Below are 24440 nucleotides of genomic sequence, written 5' to 3'. Positions count from 1 at the left end.
ATACAAATGAGAAAAACAACTATTTAACCTAGATCTGAGGCTATTGCTGTGTCTGTAAAGTGTATCATTCAGCTGTTAAGGGACACTGGCTTCAATCCTAAAGCAAAGAAGACATGCTAGTCCTGATTTATTCTAATTGGCTTAATCTGGCAGAATGTGCACCATGAATATGTAAACTTGCTGCTACAACATTCACATGCAATTTGGACTTCTTGTCTACCTACAGTGCAAAACATGGATATGAAACCTGTGGATTATACAGGCATTCCAGCACATCCACAGTAATGAAGAAAAGTCTTGCCCAAATATATGAAATTGTGGAAAATCAATTATTTTGTCTGTTACAAATTGTATAGAAAAATTTGTTTAGAAAAAGTTCTTTTACAGCACATAATAAATTCAGACTTAATAACTTGCAGGCTTTCTAAAGGAACACAAGCTATTTGTAGTTATTCACCACTGAAAACAGAAATTACAATCAAAGTGGATAAATAACAACAAAAAAAAGAGACTATTTTAATGAATCAATGAACTCAGCATTCTCATCTCCTTCCTTGCTTGTTAGTGCTGTTGTCTGTGGTATTGAATAAACTATTTATTCATGACTGAGAGAGCATCCTGAAAAATGCAAATTCTGTCAGACTGCTAATAACAAAATCAGAAGATCTTGTTCATTAGTATTTGACATTTTTGGAACTGCTGTATTAAAATTTAGGAAATTTCTTGTGCTTGATTCAGCTACTAGACATTTTTCAAGATGCTATTTATTTAGTGTAATTGTGTGAAAATCTGAAGCAAGCAAGAAAAGAGCATCTCAAGAGAAGCCTTCACAAACTAGAAAAATAAAAAATACATGACCTCAAACTTTGTTTTTTTTAGTTTTTTCTTTTTCCCAGATAAACAACTACGCTGACTATGAACACAACAAAACACAGAAATTAAAAAGGAACATTCTGCAGAACTTCTCTTCGTTGGTTGCCATTATCAAGAGATATGAAGGTATCTTTTGTATCACTTTTTATTTCATTATTCTATGCTTAAGGACATTTCTTTGGAAAGCTAATATAAACAATGTTTTATCTTAAAAATGGTGCCTGAGCTCTTTGAGGTTCATCTCAAAGTCCCAAGGACAAGGACCAAGGAACTTCTTGAAGGGAGATTTTTGAGGAGTAGGAGAGTGGCATTTCTGCTTGCAAGATAGACTTAGAAGGCAAGCATCTGAAAGTGCTCTGACAGTGCAAGACAGAGGGCAGAACTAAAGCTGGCTCTGGACCAGGAACAACACCTTCATTACAGACACATTGTTCGTGTGGCAGCCCTCTCCCACACTGGAACCAGGAACAAAACCATATAGTTTGCAACTTGTGTCTGTGTTCTGGCACACAGATCTCATCTTACCCAAGTAGATGAGAATCTCACAGAGGGGGAATCTGTGTCTCTTATTAGTGAGTGAGCTGCTGATTGCTTGCTGAAGAAAACAGGTTATAGAAATACTTAAGAAGTCTGCATTTGAAATCACAGAGACAATTAGTGCTTACACATTGGGGCCGCTCCACTTTTTCATACTTTGCTTACAACAATGCTTTGAACCTATGCTGCATCTTAGATATGGTCACCACCTTTTATTTCCAGTTCATCTTAAAAGGAAATAGTACCTTTCAGTCACTGATGGGGGATGCTTGCAAATGTTAAGCAATTAGCATGTGTTATCACATAATGTAAGCAGTGAACACTTGTGACATAACATTGACATCAAAATCATTTAGTGAATGCTGTTAACAGGCACCTTTCGCACAGTGATGATGCCTTCCTGTGTGTCCTTCTGGGTCACAATATCAAACATATCAGTCCCATCACCATCTATAATTCTGTACTCTACTTCTGCATTTTTTCCAGTGTCCGCATCTGTGGCTTTAACACTGCCGATGGCCGTCCCAACTGGGGAGGACTCAGGAATGCGGAGATGGATGGTACCTGTCAAAGAGACAAAGAGCCATTCAGGACCCCTGCAAGTTGGTACACATGTATGAAGTAACACTGTGTGCCACAATGGATGATAACATAATTTGGGGTATTTTTTTATTCTAGACAACTTGCCATTTAATGCCGAGACAATGGACTAAATATGAGGCAGAGAACTATCCAAAGGAAAGTTTTATATAGAAGACTGAAAACAAAATAATAGGAAAAAAATTCATAGAAAGTAGAGTTGATAAAGACCTTTATTCTATCTCAGAGAAGAATCAACTATATCTGCACTCTTCTTGCCTTTCTTTTCCTTGTAAGTTTCTTGTCCTCGTTTTTCTTTCATTCCTGAAATATCATCTGGAAAGACTGCCTTCTTTTCTTTCCAGGTTTCACTCTTCTTTTCTCCCCCTTAATATCTAAGGGCAATCTTTGAGATATATTACATGTATTTTATCATGAAAACAATAACAAGAATAGAATTCCTTGATTTTGCTGGCTAGTTCTATGCAACAGACTGACATTTCAGCTTTTAGATAGCAAGATATCATATTAAATAAATTTGAATAACACATTAATGCAGGGGGAGGTGTTCTAAAAATCTACCAGCAGAAATCGTGCCTATACTTGTTAAAGCAATTAATTCATACTTAAATAGGCTTACGAATATTACAATTCTTGGTCTGTGCTACTTTTCTTATCTCAGTTATATCCCTTTATGGTAGTGTCATACAGCTGATAAAATACATAGAATAAAACTGTCATCATTCTGCATGCTGCAGTAAATTGAAATAAATATCTTACCATATATTTTAGCATTCTATGTCCTAGCCTTAGTGTGAAAACTGTAAATAAGCATTGAGATATTTGATCCAATCTGTTGGAACATACACTACAAAAACACGTGGGGGACATAATGCGCTATGAAGAATTCTCAGAAAAAATATTTTCAAATTAATGCATCTACAGTTGACATTTCAAAGATGAAAGTGAATTCATCAAATCTCTCTTGGAAAACATTTTCTTCTATGGCCTTTGTTAAGTTTACCAAGATTTTCTGTTCTACTTAGAGAGTACCTAAGTTAAAGGACTTAGAGGTATGCTTGAAATAACAGAAAAATGGGAATGGTAAAGGGCAGCTACCACAACAGTAAAAAGCTGGACAGGCTACATAAAAAGCAACACATAAATACATTGTCCAAATAAGTAGTACAGAAAAAACCATCAAGGGCATATTAGTTTTGTGCAATCAAGAAGAATCATGGGGAGAGATTGGCATGGCTGTATGGGAAGGTCACTCGCAATGTGATTTTATCATAACTCAGGAAAGCATGAGTCATTTGAGGATTATTGGTGTGTTACAAGCCAGCTACAGAGTGACACTTACTACAAAAAAACTCTATTATTTTTTGGTCATTAGAGATTTTTTCTGCCTCTACAGATTTTTTTTTCTGTTTTATTATGGTTTTATGTTCCCATTTGACAGACCCAAAAAAGCAAAAATGCAAAAATTGAAAAAGAAATGCTTTCACGTTTAGTTTGCAATTAAACATTGAATGAAAAATATTGAAATATTTAAATTTAATTTCTTCATATAATTTTACTTAAGCATATTTTAATATGAAACGGACATGTAGCAAGAGAATGAATTCTTTATGGCCATGTACACCCCACATTCTATTTCTGTGTGTTTGTTTTTGCTCAGTCATATTCTGATGTTCAATTGAGTATTTCATTGTTCATTTTCTCTAATATTTTCATTACCTTTCTCTAATATCTAAACCTGTAATACTTCACTAGTAGAGAATCTCTCTCTAATCATCCAATGATAAAAAAAGAAGCAAAAGAAAAATGATCCCCAGTTTAGTATTTAAGCAGTACTATAGGAGACTATGGTAAAAGACTGCTTTTTTTAAAATTTTTTTATCCCCAAAAACTATTTATATGTTATAATTATTTTTATGAGGTGTCAACTACTCCCCACATTTTTTTTTCAGTGCTTGAAACCATATCCCTATGCCTTGTGGACACTACTTTGACTCCCAGTACAATACCCCAGTCATTATTTAGTCTACAAAATGGTAAGAGCTCATATCATGAATTGCTAATAAGGTAGTAGAAACAGAGAGAGAAAATAACCAGAAACTTATCATCTAAAAGATAATTTTTTATCTAGCCTATCCATTTCTAGAAATCTCCACCATAGTATGAGATGCTTCATTTTATTCCTTTTGTCACTGAATACATTTAATGCATTGACTAAGTATGGGATGCAGTGCAGCTTTGGACACTGTATCAGAATCCAAAGTACACCAAAGTAGACTCATCCTTGCAAAACTCTGCTGTCAATCTTATTTCTTCCTTCTCAAGGAAAGTAGTTTACTCTTTGCATTTACTCCAGTGAATGATGTCCTTTCATTTGTCTGTCAGAAAAAGAAATGGGAGATTCAAGGAAAGGAATACTTTTCCATATACTAAGGAGAGCAAAAATCAGCTTGAGGATTAAAGTCTACACACTTGGGATTGCAAATACTTCAATCAGTCATAAAGAATGAAAAACCAATCTCATTTTTCCATTTACCCTTCTTCCCATTCACTCTTGAATAGGCTTATAATGTAAGGGCAAATATTATAAAGTACTACAGGTTATACTCTCACAGGATACATGGGCTGCCATAATTCAGGTGCACGGAGTTTCGTTCAGACTCAGGCTTCTAAGTCCATAAATCACATTTTCCATTTATCATTGATCAACACTATCTCCTTACTTCTGAGAACACCTGGAAATATTATAGTTGAAACAAAGATCCAAGGTCTGAGGTCTTGGAAGACCTTTCTGTAGCACCTCAAAAAAGTTTTCAATCTCATCACCACTGTTATCTATGTGGGTTTTAGTATATTTTTAAGAAGAGAAAAATATTCTGAAGAATCCTTGTTTCATAATGTAAACAACAGAGGAATTAAGGGTTCTTCTATATTTATTTTTTTAGAATGTATGATGCAATACATTATGTCCAATTTTCCCCAATTTTAATATGAGTTTCTTGTGGGAGACATATAAGCTGATATTAAACATTTTATTGAAACATATAGCTGTAATATGCTGAGTCCTGTGGAAACATAATGGGAATTCTAATACTTAGCCTGATAATTTATAAATCTGATATGAATATTATTGTTTCATTAACCTTATACATCTGGGCTTTTTATTATTGGAATAGAATAAGAATAATTTAATCAGTTTCAATTCCAGCAGTCTCATTAAACTCTGTTAAATCATGAATCATTATAATGTCTATTTCCATTTTGAGGTTAAATATATATTTTTTTAAATCAATAGCTATTTTTACTTTCATATATCTAGTAAAATATGTCATCTTTATAAATGTTTTAGTTTTCAGCTCCAATGAAACATGCATTTATATCTAACAAAGAAATTGACAGAGAGAAAGTAGAGAGAAAAATCAAACAACAACAAAAGCCCATGAGAGCAAAATTAAGTTCCTTTAAAGGAAATGACACATCTGATTTAAAGTGACATTGAAGAAAAATGCAGAGATGCTACATCAAATCCTTCTCTATCTCAAATATTATGTTGGAATCCCAGATAAGTCATGTTAAAATGGTCTGGAAAGTTGATTCCATCATTCTAATTTACCACACTGTTCAGGAAACAAGAAAAAAGAGAAAAAGAAAAGTATAAATATGGACTTTTGAAGCTTCTATGCTGACTTAAGTTTAACTGGGTTTTTTTTTTCCTGAAAGGCTTTGAACATGACACCTCTTTGAATAGTCTTCTTCAGTGTATCCAGAGAGGAGTAATACAGCATTCCTATCGTATACAACAATGGAAATACTAAAATCTTATATATACAAAAGGAAACAAAAAAAAAAAAATTAAGAATTGTGGGAAAATGAAAAAAAATTATAAGTTAACAATAAATTCTGTTCAGAATATGACCTTTGTAGAAATGCACAAATTCTACTTACTCAATGGTGCATGACTTTTTTTTTATTTCAAGTGTGATGAAATTACATGCTGATAAACATCTTAGCTGAACGCATATATATTAACTTCAATATTAAATTGAACATAATTATGTACTCTAGTTCTGCCATAAGGAGCATAATTTGAAGCTGATTCTGGTATTTTGATCAAGAAGAGTGAGTGCATCAGTAACTACTGCATTGAGTAGAATTATGCAGTGTATAAAATTTGTGGTGAGGATACTCTAAATCCTTTACGTATTAAGTAAATCTAAATCATCGTGCAAATAGTGCTGCTTCAATTTATACAAAAGGCTTCAAATGTATTTAAAATGCTTAACTGTTGCAAGTTCAATGTTACATAGTTTAACATTTTCATATCAGACAGAGACCAAGAATATTTTTACGTTTTGGTTTGAGAATACAAAGGCTTGACAGCGTTACTATCAAAAGGCAAAAAGCATTATAAAAACCTTCACTAAAGCTGTAAAAAACAAAAAAAAAAAGTTAAATGTAATTTGCTTTAATTTAGAAATTTTCTATGTTGTTTTGTAGCTCTGTAGCTGAAAAAGTACAAATCTGTCTGATTCCCTTTGAGTAATTTCTTTTCCACATTCTTCATGATTAAATATTTAAGCAGATACCTCAATTCAAACATTTCTGCATATTTAGAAATACAACATGTTTTATTCTCCAGTGGGAGAGCATGTAGGATTTAAGCAATAGGTAAGGAAAGCAAAAGCATTGCTCTAATGCTCTTACAAGTCCACCTACTATTGCTCCCCATATTCCTGGGAGGAATTCCAGGTTTACTGCAGTTATATTTCATCATGTAACTGTTTCTTAACAAAAAAAAAATGCTTTAACATTTAATATACTGCTTTAATAATAATAATCAGCACATAAGCCTTTTGTTTATGTGTGCCCCATAATCTAGATTTACTCTAAATTAAACCAGATGGTGATTGCTTAACTCTTACAGCACAAGTCAACTATTAAATGCAGCTTACTCTGGGGGAAGCGAGGTGGATTGTCATTGACATCAGTCAGTGTGATGTTCACGGTGGTGGTCCCTGATAATCCTCCCATCTGGCCTCCCATGTCCTTTGCCTGGATAACTACTTGGTATTGCTCCCTGTTTTCTCTGTTCATGTTCGGCAGCGCAGTCCTGATGATGCCTAAAAGAAATAAATTGGAAAACAGAATCGCTAATAATTATGTGCAGCAATCTGCTGCATTTTTTTATATCAGTCTTGAAATAAATCTCTAAAATGTTCATTTAATGTTCAAAGAACAAATTTCTGTCCATAAGTTTTATTGTAGTCTTATAATTATAGTAGTCTTTTGTACAGGCTGTGTCTTGTTGAGTACTTTTTCTACATCACAGGTACTTTTCCATTTTCATGCTAAAAAAGCTTCAAGATGTTTGTGCCAAAGGTTTAAAAGAAAGAACACCTTTATTAATCTAAGTAGAATCATTAGGGAAAAAAAGAACAATATTTTCTAAGGAAAAAGGCTTTATGCCTGCCTTTATCAGAAATGTTGTTTAAATCTTAAGCAATAGTCCTACTGTGAAATTACTTATACTTCATAATTTCAGATGTCTTGAGTTTTTATATGTATTATAAAAGTTATAAATCATGAGAAAAAGCAAGAAATGATCTTTCATTTCAGTTAGTTTTTAATTACATTTTTCATGTGATCTAAGGTCTTTTAAATGAAAGAAAAAGTTTTAAGTTTATGGTAAATGAAAATAATGAAAATTTTCCTTACCTGTTTCTGGTTCCACAGAGAAATATGGCTGCCCTTGAAGTATGCTGTAAATTATTCTGGCACTGTTTCCATATGAAGGGTCATCAGCATCAGTAGCCGTAACTTGGACCACAGAAGTACCTGAAACATCCAAAGCCAACTTAGGTGCATGTGACACTACACAGAGGTGTCAGAGCATCAATTTCCATTCCAACAGACGCCAAAGAAAATTTCAGCTAATACTAATTGGATTTTCCAAATATATTTGTGATCTTCTAGTCATCATTAGGTACATTCTTCCTTATTCTGGCTCTCCTTCTACATAAATTGAAAATAAACTTCCGTAATCCCACAAGTGTCATTAAGATTTAATTAGAAAACAAAAAATAGCTATGTCTGAGCTGAATTCTTATCCTTACCTAGCTACAATAATTTCATGTATTCACATCCTCTTTGCAGAAGACACTTTTTTAATTGGAATAAATACCTTCATTCCATTGCCTAGAATGGGTTTGGGGTGTTTTGTGGTTTGTTTTCTTTTTCTTTTCTTTTCTTTTGTTCAATTATATCAGGATTATATGAAACTACACAAGCAGGAAAATGCCAAAAAAGATTAATAAACCGATCATTGGAACTTGTGAAAAACAAGTCATCCATTCTCCTGGCTTTCTAAGTGTTACTATAGATATATATTACCAGAAGAAACACTGTCATATGAACTTTGAAATCTGCTGATTATTTAGATTACAGAAAATTTCCTAACCTTAAAGACTTTCTCTAAATTTTAACAGAATATACAAATGCTTTAAAACATCAAATGTTTGCCATTACCACTGACAGTTTTTCCACAATCAAAATATTTTCTACATCTTGTTAAACTCTTTCACCACAGAAATAAAGTATGAACAAGGACCCTCCCTTTTGTGCATCCACGAAGTGCAGACACTATTTTAAGTATATAGGAAAGAACTGAGGAAAAAAAAGGAAAAACAATAATCATAAGCACATGACTGGCTAGCCATGGGCTAGTCTAATCTGAGGATCAGAAGACTTCAAAACTTTTTTCTCCTTTTGTCCCAATTCCTATAAAATTACTCCCACACCAAATATGAAAAAAAAGGCACCTGTAAATCCAGGACCCTTGGCACAACTCTTTACTACCTCACATTATCTGCACTGTCTGTCTATATTATATAGTTATTCTAACATACATAGAAAAACAAGTAAAAATAAATGCCATTTCTCCATTTGTCTGGGATTTTATGACATGACAACAAACCCACCTTTTACAAGTAAATTATTCAATCATAGCACCAATTTCAAAGGAATAAGCATGTGCCTAACTGTTGAAACAGAGATAAGTTCTCCAAAATGTTCAGTTTTCAACTGCTAGGGAATTGAAATACTTGTTTCAGTGAGTCCCTAAAAGTACTGGCTTCTCATAAAGAAGGCAAAATGGGCATATTGCTGGTTTTATTATTCCTATTAAAATGGAGTAAATAATGAATTTAACAGAGAAATGACCCAAACACAAAATAGAATTTAAAAGATAAAAATTGCTGCACAAGTATAACGAAATTAAGAGAAAATAACTTTCTATTGTATTAAAGATTGCTTTGGTAACAATCTAGAATATGGCTGAACTTGAAAATTTGAACTTTTTTAAAAAATAAGAATGTGGGGACAATAGGTCTGTTCTAAAAGCTTTGTCTCTATGATTCACAAATGTCTCATGTCTTCAGCCACACTGAACTTCATGTGTAGATATATGTCCATATACCTAGTCTGCTAAAAGGTGAATAGGCCTTTCTGTGTAATATATTTAAGTTCTGAAGAGTGTTGTCTTGATTCTGAAATGCATTTTTGGACCATCCTACTACTACAGAGAAACTGCAGTGCTAGACAGTATACTTGTTCCTAAAGAGTAACTTGAAATAGGAGTTGTGTAAAAGAAGGATAAGACAAATCATGTTCAATAACCTAGATGCTGCAAGTTTAAAAAAGGCAAAAAACCCCCCAGCCACTGAGTACACTGACCAACATGGAATTGTGCAATAAAGTTTACAACTCCTCTATTTCATAGCCGAAACAACAGAGAGCAGTCATAATCAAGATATCTGCCACAACAGCCTGATGTGTTAATCAGAAACTTCTACATTGTAAATACATGAAAATAAATACTTTAATACATGTAACTGAATAATTTATTTTTTCTAGTTTTCACATTTCCTTCATTTGGGATACTAGACATATCTATTAATAGGTCAATTGTATGAGACTTTTATTTCATTATAGTTTAAAAATATAAGGACATTTTGAAGAATAATGTGGAAGGAATCTGAAGATAATGTTTAATAAATTTAAATTATATTTAAAACAATTATATTTTAAATGTAATAATATGTGTCTAACAGTTACTACTGTCGTATTTGGGTCTCATAATGAATATATTAATTAATACTCTCAGTGCACATGCACATTAAACAGAGCAAATTATATCATCTATGCTTCTTTCCAGCTGGAATGACCATGGTTGCATATATACATCCCCCCCAAAAAAAAAAAAAAACAGTCAGAAACTTCTGAAAACTGTAGATTTGTACCTATTCCCTTTAAAGTCTGTGGAAAGAGACTTGTGCTCCTTAATTTCATCACTTTCACACCATGCAATTGGTGGGTTATATTCAGGACAATGTACACTCTATTACCCAAATGCAGCAACGATGAACTTTACTTTTTAATGTTACCTCAGCGCTTTGGTTTTTATGGGTCAGGTACCTGGGAGGAGTAGTGCAAGGGCACTGCTACACTTCCAAGTGCCATTCAGGATGCAGAACTCCCCTTTGATCTTGGCCCTTGCTATGAGAGGAAAATAGATGTGTTCCCTAGGCTTCCACAGGGGGATCAGCAAGTCCTTTAAAACCCTGACAGAAGCCACATCAAGAATTCTGCACATCACCTGTCAAAGCACCAGCTTATTTTGCTTTACTTCAGTACACTGAAGACCACTGATGCTCAATAAAACAAATGTCTTGTTTGTTCTGGTTTGAAACCTGGACCGGAAATCCAAAGGCTTTGAAGATGATCAGTTATGCCAGGGCTTAAAAACTGCAGTGCCCAGATCACTTAATAATCCTCACTTGGTCTAGATCTTGCTCTGTCTTTTACATAGTCACAGGTTGCTTCTGATGAAGCTGGTCTTTGACCTTCAGAATTTAAAGCCTAATCTGAACTCTATAGCAGTGCATAAAGGAGACAGTGATTACATACAGGGGAGATGCAGATGTACATTTTACAAGGGCATAGGACAAGGGGGGATGGCTTCAAACTGAAAGACACCAGGTTTAGATTAGATATAAAGAACAAATGCTTTACTGTGAGGGTGGTGAGGCACTGGAAAAGGTTTCCCAGAAAAACTTTAGCTGTCCCATCCTTGGCAGTGCTCAAGGCCTGGTTGGATGGCGTTCTGAACCATGAGGTCAGTAGGTTACATCCCTGCCATGGCAGGGGAGTTGGAACTAGAAGATCTTTAAGGTCCCTTCCAGCTCAAACCATTTTATGAATCTATGAATAAGGCACCATCTATGTTATTATCAACACACCAGTGCATTCTGTTTTTTTCTGCCTATTTTACATACCAAGAACTAGAATTCAACAGTGGTAAACTTGGCCCAGAAACAAACAGTCTTTTGGCAGATTGTTGTAGTCCTCAGAAGGCATATTTTAACATAACTTTAATTATAGTGTTTGACTCTCCCTAGAGTTTAGGACTATAACAGTAATTAATATATTTGGCCCTTGCTGCTGTTTTCTGCAAGCATCTTCAAACACAATACAAGTATTAATGACTTTGACCTCACAATTCACTTATGATGCATACATATTAGATGAAAATCACTGGAAATAATTATCTAGGAAAAGGAATCCACAAAATATCCACTGTAGAGCTGGATTCTATACTTAGGCTTTGTTTTCTTTACTCCCAGCTGAGTTATGTGATACTTAACAAGAGCAAGTACCCTCTATAGTAAATTATCCATACAAATAACAAGGCAAATTAACAGAAATTTTCTGCTGTTTTTAGTGGAAAAGACAGGAAATAATGACGCCTATTTTCTCCAGAAATAATGACACACGTTTTCCTCTGAAATAATCTATTTCAAGCTGCAGAATACAGAAAAGAACTGAAAAAGGCTGCATGTTCAGAGCACTCAATGTCAGAAAGATCTTTGACTACAAGGTAGTCCTGTAACTTAGAAAACAATAAGTTGCAAAAAAAGCACATGAGTGGATAATTTAAATTCTTTTAAGATGTCCTTTTTAAGGAAAAATGTTTTAGCTTGGTGGGTTTTTGTTTTGTTTTTGTTTTGATTTTTTTAAGCTTTTTGTTTCATTTCCTAATGGCAGGAATTGTGTGCAGAGTGAAAGAAAACTCTGTAAAAAAATTAAAAAAATTGTGATTTGGGTTTTTGAAATGTCCTAAGTCAGAAGATGGAAAAGGGTTTGTTGAGAGAACTTCATATGAAAAAAAAAGATGTTGAAATATCTTTGTTAGTAGGAAACCAGAAGGAAGTGCTGTAAGATGAATTCCACAGCAGAGAGTACTAAGCATTGGGAACTGGTGAATAGCACTAATGAGGGAGTATAAAAGAAGCTAGGGTAAAAAGTTAAGTGGCTCTAACTGCTGTCTAAAGAGAAAGAAAAACATTTAACAAGAGGTAAAGATGACGGACCAACAGGGCACCCTGTACATCACATGTAAACCTAGAAGGAGGTCACATCTTCTGAATCATACATTGATATCCCTAATTTAGAAGCAGAAAAGTTACAAGATGCAATAAGGATAAGGAATGATTATAGAATATATAGGCTGTGAAAATATATAGGTATATAAAAAGAGGTCTAAATAGAAAGTTCTGAAAACTTTTCTAAAATACACTAATAGGCAAATTCCACGGGAAAATCCATCTAGAGGAAAATAGACTATCTGCAGTTCTGAAAAGAAATCTCCAAATGAGCAGAAAGAGATAGGTAAAAAATATGATGGACAGAGCAGAAGACTGTAGTCAAAACCGTAAGAATATTCTGGGTCACAAACTCTGAAAGTAAGGAAAGGAAAAAGTGAAAGAAGATGAAAATCCAGTAATCAGTACAAAGACTTCAGAAGAATAAGTTGTCTTCTCGGATATCGACCCAGCTGCGAGATCCTGAAGTCGGCCCATTTATGTCTGTCTTTTCAATGTTTAATAAGCAACAAAAGAATGATGAACAAGACAACAAAGAATTTATGGGCCTTTGTCAAGACATTCTATTTGATAATAGCAATGGCCATATCCTCCGGTGTCTGTCTGGTTAGTAGCACAACCGGAGGAAGAAATCAAAACTGCTCTTGTGGTCTGAAAGAGGCTGGTGCATGGCTACATCATGTTTGATAAGGTTTATGGATGGAGGCACATGGAGTAGATAAAGACTAAATAGTGTTTTTCTCACTTCCTGATCACCATATTGTTCCTTCTAGTACAGAAACTTCAGGATGGAGCAAACCTTGTATTCCAAGGGTGCACACATTTAAATCACTTTAAGTTTTTGGTATATAAGCATTTCATTATTCTCTTGGTATGATATGATACCATGTTTGTCTTCTTTCTGGTATCCAGATAAGTGCATACAACGTTCATATAAACACCTCACCATTGTAGCTGCAGTACAGATGTGTAGAAATAGACAACACAGTGGCAAAACTGCAGAATAGTTGACTTTTGGAGTTTTTGACCCTTTTTAAAGTAGAGATAAGATTAAGCCCATTTGAAACATTGATATTCAGTACCAGGACAGAGAATGCAGCCACCAGGTGATGGCCAAGGTTTTGAGAACAGTCACAGCACAACATAAATGCAAGGCACAGGTACAAGTTGTGAGTTGGTAGTCATATTAAAGACTGATATGGATTTAAAGTATAACAAAGAAAAAAAAGAGTAAATATTTATTATCTATGAAACATCACTTGTGTGGTGAAAATAAATATAAAAGATTATGACAACTTCCACAGGAATTGGAAACAATGAACAAAGAGAATTATTCCAGTGTTCTGTCCTCCAATAAGAGGCATGACATCAAATCTCTATCTGCACCATCTATGTGCACAAGGTCATCTTTCACATTTGATAGTGAAAGTTGCATGTATTTTATTTTTCTTTTCACCCCATTTTACTATACTATACAATCCTACTTTTATATATAAGGATCTTTCTCTGTTCAGTTGGTTTGAATAAACTGGCATCGTAGAAAACATTTTTTGGATACTTTTATGTGGCTGTCTAGTGGTCCAGCCTTTAGACCTGATTGATAGTAAACTACTGAACTTAGATGTACCAATAGTAGCAGGAGTGCAAGTCATCCTATAAAAATATTGATGTATTTTTGTGGATAATGCTATCATGGAATCATATCATACACTGGGTTGGAAAGGACCCATAAGGATCACAAGTTCAACTTCCTGCTTCTCATAGGACTGCCTAAAACTAAACCGTATGACCAAGAGAAGCGTTCAAGACACTCTGACACTTTCCTGGGGAGCCTATTCCAGTGACTGACCAATCTCTCGATGAAGAACCTTTTCCAAATGTCTTATTGGAGCTTCCCTTCACACAATTCCATTCCATTTTCTAGTGTCCTATTGCAAATCAGCAGAGAGGGGAGATCAGCACTGCCCCTGCAAGGGCACCTGTGACAGTGAGGTAGTCATGGAACAGATGCACCTGCAGGACTGGGCAGGAACTTGTCACCATTCTCCCCTATCCCTGAAGTCACGACATTCAGCGAAGTGGAACAGAGTAAAGACCAGGAATTCATCATATGGCATTCTGTCTGCTTGGCAGGTCTGACCCAGGAAAGGCAGGGTGGGGTTCCAGCAATATCTCTCTTTCTCAGACTCCCAAAATAGAGCATAGTGCCACAGCATGTTGACTATCCTGGGTTAGATAATGAAAATATTACTGTCCTGATAGTACCACACTTTTTATAGAACCATATAACTCATCTCTATTCAGGTAAGGGCCATAGTAATTTAGCTTTTTAATTTCTCTTCCTGGTAGCTATCACTGTGAAAATATTAATATCATGAACTCCTCTTAATATTTGCAGACATTTACAGAAAAATTAACTGTTTCTACTTTCTCACAGAAGTGACTACTGCAGGGGACATTCAACGTAATGTGCAATTGCATCAAAGACTGCAACTTCTATCTGCATTCCTTACATCAAGCCTGACACTTTCTTAGCCCATGGCCAACAGTACGGGGCAACTAATGGACTGCTCACAATACTATAACTAAAAAAAAAAAAAAAAAAAGAAATCCAGAGAGAGAAAAATAGAGAAATGTAGGAATTTCTTCCTATTTTCCTTTGAATGGGGAAGTGAAGTCGTAAAAAAAAAAAGGCAATTCTTCCTTTTTTCATAAATTTCTCATGTAAGTTGCTGTACTAAAAATTCTTGAATTGTATGATGCCAGAAAAAATACTAATTTAAAAATATTTTGTAATAATAATGTGACAATATATTACTGTTGTACCAAAACGTGAAGAATTTTAAGATAATGACTTCACAATTTCTGATTAGTTCTATTTTTCTCAAAAGAGTTATGCAGCTCATTCTTTTAGAAGATTTCTCCTCTTCTTTGCTTGGCTTTTAGTTTTCAGATTACTGAGTAGATTTTTTTAAGTTGGAGAATTAAATTAGTTTTATGAAGAAATGAATCAACTTTGATGAATACTTTATAAAATCACGTCATTCTCTCATGGACCACAGATGAATATAAACCTCTAGGGAGCAGGCATAAAGCTAAAAGTAATAAAGCTAAAAGAAATGCTGCCTATCAGGTAGACAGTCAGTCACTCTAGCAGCTGAATGACTGCATTTATAAAATCCAGGAACATGATAGCTTTGAACTGGTTATAATTCTCTTAATTATTATAATTTTATTGACAAAATGCAGTCCATTTGTTTCAGCACAGCTATTTATGCAAGAGACAAGGTTAACACCCAAGCTGGTGTTTTTGTTGCTCTTTGTTTTTCTATAAATTACTGTTTTCTAAATATTTTTCTTGTCATATTATCTCATTTTTTTGTTGTTTTAATGCTGACATTTTGCAGTTTCAAAATTTTATGGTCTGTGTACAGCTGTACAGATACACTGGAACCTTGTAACCTGAATACTTTAGAAGCACTGAAAGAATACCAAGAATGTTTGAGAATACCTGAAGAAAAAAATGTTCTTTATGGAATTGAGACTGGTGAAATGAAGAAACAATAGTTTAAAACTTAGTATTATATAATAACATAATTTTTAATGAAAACAATGAGTAATTTTCTTATATCTTTCCAATTGTGTTTTAAGCAATGCATTTTTGAATTTACAGAAAAAGCATGAGGAATAAAATTGAAACTCTGAGACATATTTTTTCAGCCCTCCCGTAATCTTGCCAAATGCTTCTCTAGAAAATGCTCCAGAAATGTTCTTTCAGGATGCACTTTCAAGATGCTCTGCCTAAAGCTGTATATATTTATGGAAATTTGGAAAACTGACCAGTATGTTAGTAAATTGGTATTATACTTCGTTAGGCTTTGGAACAGAAAGGTGGAAGTCTTTTCAGTTTTCCTCTTTATGTGGCTGATTTGATAAGATTTCAGTACAGGCCTACACAATCATCTGTCAGATTTCGTTATCTTTCTTTTTCAAATTTATTTTCCTTTACAATAAAAACCACTTGATGACTGCTGGAATTTTAAAAACTGATTCAATCACAAACTGAAAGCAGATTGAAATATTAAGAACAAGAAGCTATTAGTATTATGCTTCCATAAATTGCTGCACAGATTTGCTGAGGCCATTCTCTTTCTATTATGTATTTTTTTCTCTTTTAGCATTTTCCAAGGTCCTGGAAATTAAATACTAAATCATCAATACCTGTATATATAAAACATCTTAAAAATTTACCATCTCAACAGGCTAATTTAGTAATCTAAAATACCCCTTTGACCTATTCAGGCAGTAGAAGTGATTAAAATGGTAATCATAGCCTAAAATTATATTGAATACATTGTTTGGTTTCTTAATTTTACACTCATACAATTAAATTATATTATTATTAATTTTTAAAAGAAATGTTAAGAAACATTTATGGTTTTAAAAATTATTCTTCATGAATTGTATGTACTAATATCAATAATAGCTCATATTCCAAAATGTTATTGGTTATAAAATTCACCAGCTGGCATGATCCAGGCCACAACTTTGTATTTAAGATAGGAACTGAAAATACATTGCAAAGAGAAGAAAGATTAACTCAAACAGCTGTTTAACATTCATGAAGGTGTCATTTGTGAATGGAGTAAAGGGGGGAAGTGAAAGCACAAGAGGATTTGTCTATACAGTAAAGAAGTGAAAGAAAAGAATGTAAAAGGGTGTCTACCTTCAAACAGTGCATCAACAATGCATGAGTCAATATATAATTCTCCTCACCCACAGAGGGAGTGGAGACAGCTCTCCATTCACTGCTTATCACCACTGGGAACCTCCAGTGAAAATGAAAGAAAAAAAATTGAGCTTTCAAAAGGCTAATTTAGTCATCTTATTCTAACAGTTCCTAAGGAGAGGATGATTCACCATTGCCTACTATCTATAATATTTATATTCTAAAGAACTGAAAAGCCAATAATTTAGATATTACAAGTAGAAACAGATCTTAGATCATAAAAACCTGGTTCTGAATGACATTTCAGTATCTGAACAAATATGTCAAAATGAAAAATACTTCACTCATCAGGTAAAATTCTGCACATGACTCACTTGAAAAGATGGGGAAATAATTTGTTAAGTAATGAAGAAAAGACATTTGTGCCTCAGTACAGAGAACTTACCTACTACTGACATTTCAGGAACACTAGCAGTGTACACTTCTTCTGGAAATGTTGGTTCATTGTCATTGATGTCATGGATCTTTATGACAAACTCAGACTCAGGTTCCACTGGTCTCAAAGTTCTTCTGTTGATAGCTTGGGCACGCAGGGTGTAAAAGGCTTTCTCTTCCCTGTCAATTCTCCGAGTTGCATGAATATCTCCTGTTTTCTCATCAATTATAAAAAGAGTACCAGCCCCATCTCCTGACAAAATGTATTTGAGGGATCCATCTCCTTTATCCTGGTCAGAATGAAGCTGAAATGGAAGAAGATCGTTCTTTGTTTAGAAGCAAGGAAAAGCATGGTTGTTTTTAAATACCATTTTTATATTTTAAGTTATTCTGTATGCAACATATGTGGTTGATACCATTAAGAAAGTAATTTTTCTTCACCACTGACTGACAGCCAGTTTCCTAACTTAGTTCCAAGAATCTTTCAACTTGGCTTCTCTGGAAGATTTTGCTTTTGCAGCAACACCTGTTCTCTGCTAAGAAACCTCTGCACCACATTCTTCAAGAAGATTTTTATGTTAATTCTGACCTTTTCTTTCCTTGAAGAGATCCTATTAAAAATTCACAACTGCTGTGCTAGTTGTAAATTCACTAAGCAGATGAAGAACATGCCTAAATACAAGACAATTAAGGGAAACAGAACCAGTGGTTTCATGAAATATTTTTTTTAAATTTCATTTAATATTATTTATACTCCTTCCAAGTTGGGGACCATTTAATTTTAAGTCATTATCACTTGCACTTCATCAACTAATGTAAACAGACTAAAGGAAAATCACCCAAATTTATTAAGCATTCAGTATTTATTTAACACCCATTACTTAAGTTGTATAAAGCTTAACTTCACATATGGAACTTGCAGTCCTGACTGCCTTTATATGGAAAATTATTCAGTTATGCTTTGTTCAGCACAGTCACATGGATGATGGCTCATTTGATCTTTTGGATACATTTAGCATCATTTGTCTAAACACCTTGTTGGAAAGGTCCTTCCAATCTCATTGGTTCCATAATTAACTGAAAGAATCTGGCACTCAGATTTATTTTCACCATGAAATATATTCTTTTTAGTAAACTCAGTTTTGAGTTCAGCAGAAGGATCAAATAAAGTAGAAGCTCTTATTACAAAACAGAAGTGCAAATACATTTTTTTTTTTAAATCACACCCAAGAAATATCAGAATATTCAAGTTATAGAACTGGTGCATTTTTTTCTTCTAAAAATAGTCATTTGCACACATAATAACAGCATTGATTAGATCCACAGGAAGATTATATTAAGTCATGTGAAGAGTTTTTGTTAATTTAAGCCTCAATTTCAGATAATGAAAAATTTTATACATGTAACATAGTATAAATACACCCCTTGCTATGCAGCCATGAAAATATTTCTCTTTTTTATCTATGATGCCTTCATATTGTCTTCCATAGCATCTGTCTCAAGTATTAGAAGTAAAAATATTTAATTATTCTGGTTTTGAATTTCTTTCCTTGTCTTTTGTGCTGAAACCAAATATACAGAGTGGATAAGCCAAAGTCAAACAGTAGACTTCTATGTTGTGAAAAATTTTCAAACACTGAATTTTTCCCACAGACTTGATGTTGTGAAAAATTTTCAAACACTGAATATTTCCCACAGACTTGATATATGTGGAACAGACAGAACTCACCAGGCATCTTGGATCAAAGCCTTCATGGTAGAAATTTGAATACTATCATGTTCTGAACTTTGATTTTCTACATGAAAGTATTTAGACCTATTAAACTTTGCTTACACTACACACGTGCATGTTTACTTTACAAAGTGAGTATTTTCTTACTGTTTCTTTTCATTCTACAACAAATAAAAGAATATGAAACTCCACCAAACACAAAGAGTAGGGAGAGAGATGTTAAGAAAAATACTTTGCACATAAATATTTTTCTTTTCCTTCTGTTTTTCTTGATGACTTCAAACTGAAGGTTGCAAGACATTCTCACACCTTTTTTGAGGAATAAATTTTTAAAGTGAACTTTAATCCCTCCCCTGATGGCCCACAAAAGTTGTGACCTTTCATGCCTCCAATTAACCCTTTCACTCTTCTTTTTAAGGGACTTGACAATATCTTCCAAGCTGTGTTCCATTATAAAACGTCATCTAGTCTAAGTTGTCCTTGAGTGCTTTCTTCTCCATGTCTTCCTGGAATATAATTTCACTTAAAAAACATTTTGGTCCTAGGAACTCACTGATGGTCCATGACCACTCTGTGAAATATTTTCATAGCAGAATGATGAAGAGCATGATAAGAGCCTGCTCTTCCTTAGACCTGTGACAGAAATATAAAATAAGGTCCTGTTTGAGTGGGATCTTTAAATGGGCACATTGCAGTTTTTTCAGATGCTTTCCAAACCCAGGGCTGGTATTATTAATTCTTGAAAAAGTTTACCATAGTGTATTGGTGCTACAGTGCCTGTCCTTTGACTCAGAAACCAATAAGCAGCCTGGCAAAATCCATTCTAATACACAATCTCCAGAACAGAATAACTCCATGCAAACAGTTCCCAGCAAGAGAGTCTGGCCAAATTTAACATACACATGATGCATGGAAATTGTTTTGGAAAGTGATATTTAGCAAAACCATGCCAGGAACTTGTAAAATAATTTAGAAATCCCAATAATCATATTCTGGTGCCTTAAAATATTGCCGGGCACTTGAAGCCTTAACAGTGTGGTGAAGAAAACTAACTCAGAAAACTAAGAAAATCCCTGCACTAAAAATATGAAGTTTTTGAACAATTATATTTAGATCCAATCTAGCATGCAAAGATCTTTTAATGTAGATTTTGTCTAATATGTAAGCACTGTCATTGTTGATTTTCCATTTCCTCTCCTGTAGCTATGTGTAAGTCTTAGTAAGGTGATTGAAAAATGGTTTTTATGCCAACAAAGTTATTAACTTATTACCTCTACCAAATTAAAATTTCCTACTTGTGTGTGGTTTTTTTGTTTTTTTTTTTTTTGTCTGTGTGATTTGGGGACTTTTTGTTTGTTTCTTTTTCCCCATACATATACTAGCCAAAAGTCTGGAAAGGAAGCTGAATATAGGACTTTGAGACATCCACATAAAGACTTGTAGGGAGCCAAGGGTTGCACTTCACGGTAACATAAAAGGAATACAAACCTACACAGTTATAAGAACACTTTAAGCTATGACACTATGTTCTTAAAAAAAATATTAATAATGCCTTTGGTTTGGTAATCCAATTTAAATTATTTGTATATACATAAGAGTCCAGAGTTATGGTAGAAAAACTTCAAATTCAGAATAACCTTTCAGGTCTTTTTGAGTGATCAGGAAACACAAAGCTATAGATAACATGAGCACGTCTTCCAGACACAATTAAAGCGGTGGAAATGTGTACTATAGCTAAACAACAAAAGAGAATACCTCCCATTTTGTTTTTCAGTTCTTATTTCAGTCCAGATGTTACTAAAGTCTGCCCAAGGTGCTTCACAGCCCTGGATGGTGAATCATTACCCAACTCCAAAATGCACTCTGTCAATCAATGCTGCAGAGTATTTTTTTTTCATTTTACTCAAATAATAAAAAAATATTCTGTGAAATATTTCTCTGCTACTTTTAGCATAAAGTGTTTCCTATAGTTATTTTAGCTAATGGGCATCTGTGATTCATGTCAGCCAGGCTGAGAAATGGAAAGACATCTGTTTCGTTTAGCAATTTCATCGCACAAAATGATCAGCTGTGAAGATGTGGTTTTGTTTTCATATCTGTCACTGATATTTTGCAAACTCCTGAATTTCTTGCTGTTCTTCCACAGAAATACTTCCCTTTTCAGCTGCACTGGTATATGTATTTTATGCATATTTTTTCTCACTTTATAGGAAATCAGAATGTCAGTTGTTATTATTTTATATAGCCCTGTTTCATCATACAGTAGTTTTGATTACCATGAAAGACATTTTTGCATATTGTCTATCAAAATTGGTTGAACAACCTTTTAATCCAGAAGGATTTCATATAAATAAAAAAGGAAGATCTTTTTAAATGGAAGATAATGTTTACAGCGGACCACAAAATGGATTGTTATGTGAATACTTAAAAATGAAACTTTATTGCCATCCAAGACAGACACAAAACCAGTTTTTAAGATAGATTTACTTTTTCTTCCTTTCTGGGAAAAATACAGGGTTAATGAACATATTACATCCTTCTTTAGGGTAAATGCAACCATAAATAAAATGAGGGAATCATGAAAAGAACCCCAATCAAATTCAGCTCAATAACTTTTTAGATCTGTAAAAGATCATGGTAAAAATACTTTCAGAAGACTTTAGTTGAACAACATAGTAATTTTGCTTCAAAAATTACAACACAGGAAATCTGTGTCAATTAATATCTAATTATTCAAATGAAACCTGTCCACTCAGGATTTTGGGATTTCTCCCCATCTTCCCCCATGAAATCCACACAATTCTGAATCTCCCAAAATGAGTATAAAGTTGATGGATATTTTTTTCTAATAGCATACAAAATGTTATTGCTATTCTCACCAAAAAGCAACAAGACACTACTGTGAAAACCAGAGAGAAGATTGGGCTAGTCAGATCTATTTTATCGTACAAGCTACTTCTGGAATTCAAAATTATTCATGACAATGAGAGATAAAGACTTTAAGATTTGTCACACATATTTCTATTTGAATTTCTGATTCAGAACTGTCTCTATGATTTTTCAGTGATTGGTATTCAAATAAACAGACACCAGATATGAGTGCATTAAGAAACTTCCATCTAGTTAGAAAACTTACTGTAGGCATTCATGCAGTTCAAGTTACTTCTCATCTTAATTTAATATACTGTAATTATAGAACACTTTCCAATACAGTTTAAAGTTTTTGTAGTCTTTGCAAAATAACAGACTATTTTAATATTAACTTACTAAATGTACTCTTAATCTCTTACATTATAGTAGTCATTTTTAATTGTATAATGCAGAAATGTTTTTCTCCTTTCTTTGGCAATGTGTCAATATTTCAATTTAATCTTAGTATCATAGGAATAATGAGATCTCAGTACACTCTTAAATTACTCTATCTCTTAGATTTTATACAAATAAGTCCAGAATCTCCTAATTCTGAGGATAAATTTCAGGGCAAATTGTAACCTATTAGCTTTTTTCTAAGTGATTATATTAGCAATGTGAAGCCAAAATACACCAGAGGAGCATTTGCCATTTCATTCAGTGTTCTAGTGCACATTTAATATTAGCAACTTGACTGGATACTTAGTTGAATAATGATTGTGTCTCTAATCAAAATCACAAAAGTGGGAAGATTTGACATGAAGTCAACAGAAAATAATTGATACAGAATTCCCAAAATATTTATTTTAATATTAATAGTTTAATATCTATTTTAAGCATCACAAACTGAACTATTAAATGATGCAGTTGTTTAACAGGAGCTGCACTTTCGGTTGAAGATTTTCAGACCACCTCATATCCTGTGTGGGATTCTCACAGCTGACAGATTAACAGTCATGGCTTTAAAGCATATTTTACCCGCCAAAGAGGTTAGCTTATTTAAATGTATTCAAAAAGTAACATTTTAAGCAACTCTTTTCAGTGATTCTGTAATTTGCACCAAGTTTTATTCAGACATGTCACACATTAAATTTTCTCACTCAGTTATATTGTCAGTTTGCCAGGACTGTGCTATTGTGTATTATTTAAGAGTAGACAGGCAGAAAGGAAAAAGACAGATTTCAAAAAGAATGCTTCAGGAGACTGGGAAAGATAAGGGATGAGCAAACTCAACTGGAAGCACAACAAGTAATGTAAGATGAGGAGCACTCTGAAATTCTTTTGCAAGAAACGGAAATGAAAAAATCCAGTCTGCAATGCAGACTATTTTCAGACTGTGTTTGCTTAACTTGATTCATTATCAAAAGGAAAGATAAAAATATTTTCCACCATTTTTATTGATAAATTTCATAGTAGTTCCTTGGTGTTCAAAACATTTGTTTGTTCTTAACGATGCTTTAAAATGGTAAGACATAAATTAAAATTAATATACTTTTTTAGCATTTCTTTCAACATCCCTGAGTGAAATATCTATCACATAGATAGAATTATAATTTTCACAGCTCCCTACAATCTTCATTACTGATATAATCTGGAGGATTCTCAATTTCCAGAAAATAACCATACAACAATCATATTTTTGATCACTAGATTTGTATCCTTTTCCTCTTATTGGAGATTATTTTTAAGGGAAGAGTCAAGTCCACAGAAGGTAAATAGTCTTGTCACTGACAAAATATTGCAGAATTTCAGGTGAGAAAGGCTGGACTTTTTTTTTAAGACACATCGTATGAGCAGCAGCAGCAAAAGGTCTTTCATAGATGCACTAAGTCAATATGCCAATAGCCAATCTCCCTCCTCAAGCCAAGGTCTTTAGCTGATGTTCAGAGAGTTAGAACAAAAAAGTTTCAGCTTCATTAGGTTGCTGTAGCTTCCACTCCAGAAGACACACAATCATTGCGCTAAGTTGAGAGACTAATTGAATTTAATACACCAAAAAGTTCTTGCATAAGCCAATATGTATATTGTCTTCCATTTTTCATGTAATAAATAAAGTCTGTATATCAGGTAAAGACAGAAAGCAGAGAAGTGCCAGTAGACCTGAATTGCCCTTATTTCCTGGCACCTCCAATACATGCCTGGGTATGAGTAAGCAGGAGGGAATTCTTGTGTTAAAGAGATGAAT

At 33.8% G+C, this 24440-nt stretch overlaps 1 protein-coding gene across 3 annotated transcripts in view; it reads right to left on the bottom strand.

Annotated features, from left to right (window-relative positions):
- LOC103820323 (cadherin-10) overlaps window positions 1-24440 on the bottom strand; it is a 53720-nt gene that overhangs the window by 14685 nt on the left and 14595 nt on the right. For 2 of the 3 annotated variants that reach the window (XM_018926898.3, XM_050970820.1), the window contains exons 2-5: window positions 17624-17918; window positions 7726-7845; window positions 6963-7130; window positions 1787-1974 (exon numbers count right to left, since the gene is read on the bottom strand). In XM_018926898.3, coding sequence (XP_018782443.1) covers window positions 1787-1974; window positions 6963-7130; window positions 7726-7845; window positions 17624-17918 — 771 coding nt within the window. The remainder of the gene's footprint in view (window positions 1-1786; window positions 1975-6962; window positions 7131-7725; window positions 7846-17623; window positions 17919-24440) is intronic. The other variant, XM_050970821.1, reaches the window with a different exon arrangement.

Source organism: Serinus canaria, chromosome 2 (genome assembly GCF_022539315.1).
Source record: "Serinus canaria isolate serCan28SL12 chromosome 2, serCan2020, whole genome shotgun sequence".
Classification (NCBI taxonomy): domain Eukaryota; kingdom Metazoa; phylum Chordata; class Aves; order Passeriformes; family Fringillidae; genus Serinus; species Serinus canaria.
The sequence above is the reverse complement of the archived record's forward strand: the minus strand, read 5'-3'. Positions and strand labels throughout refer to the sequence as shown.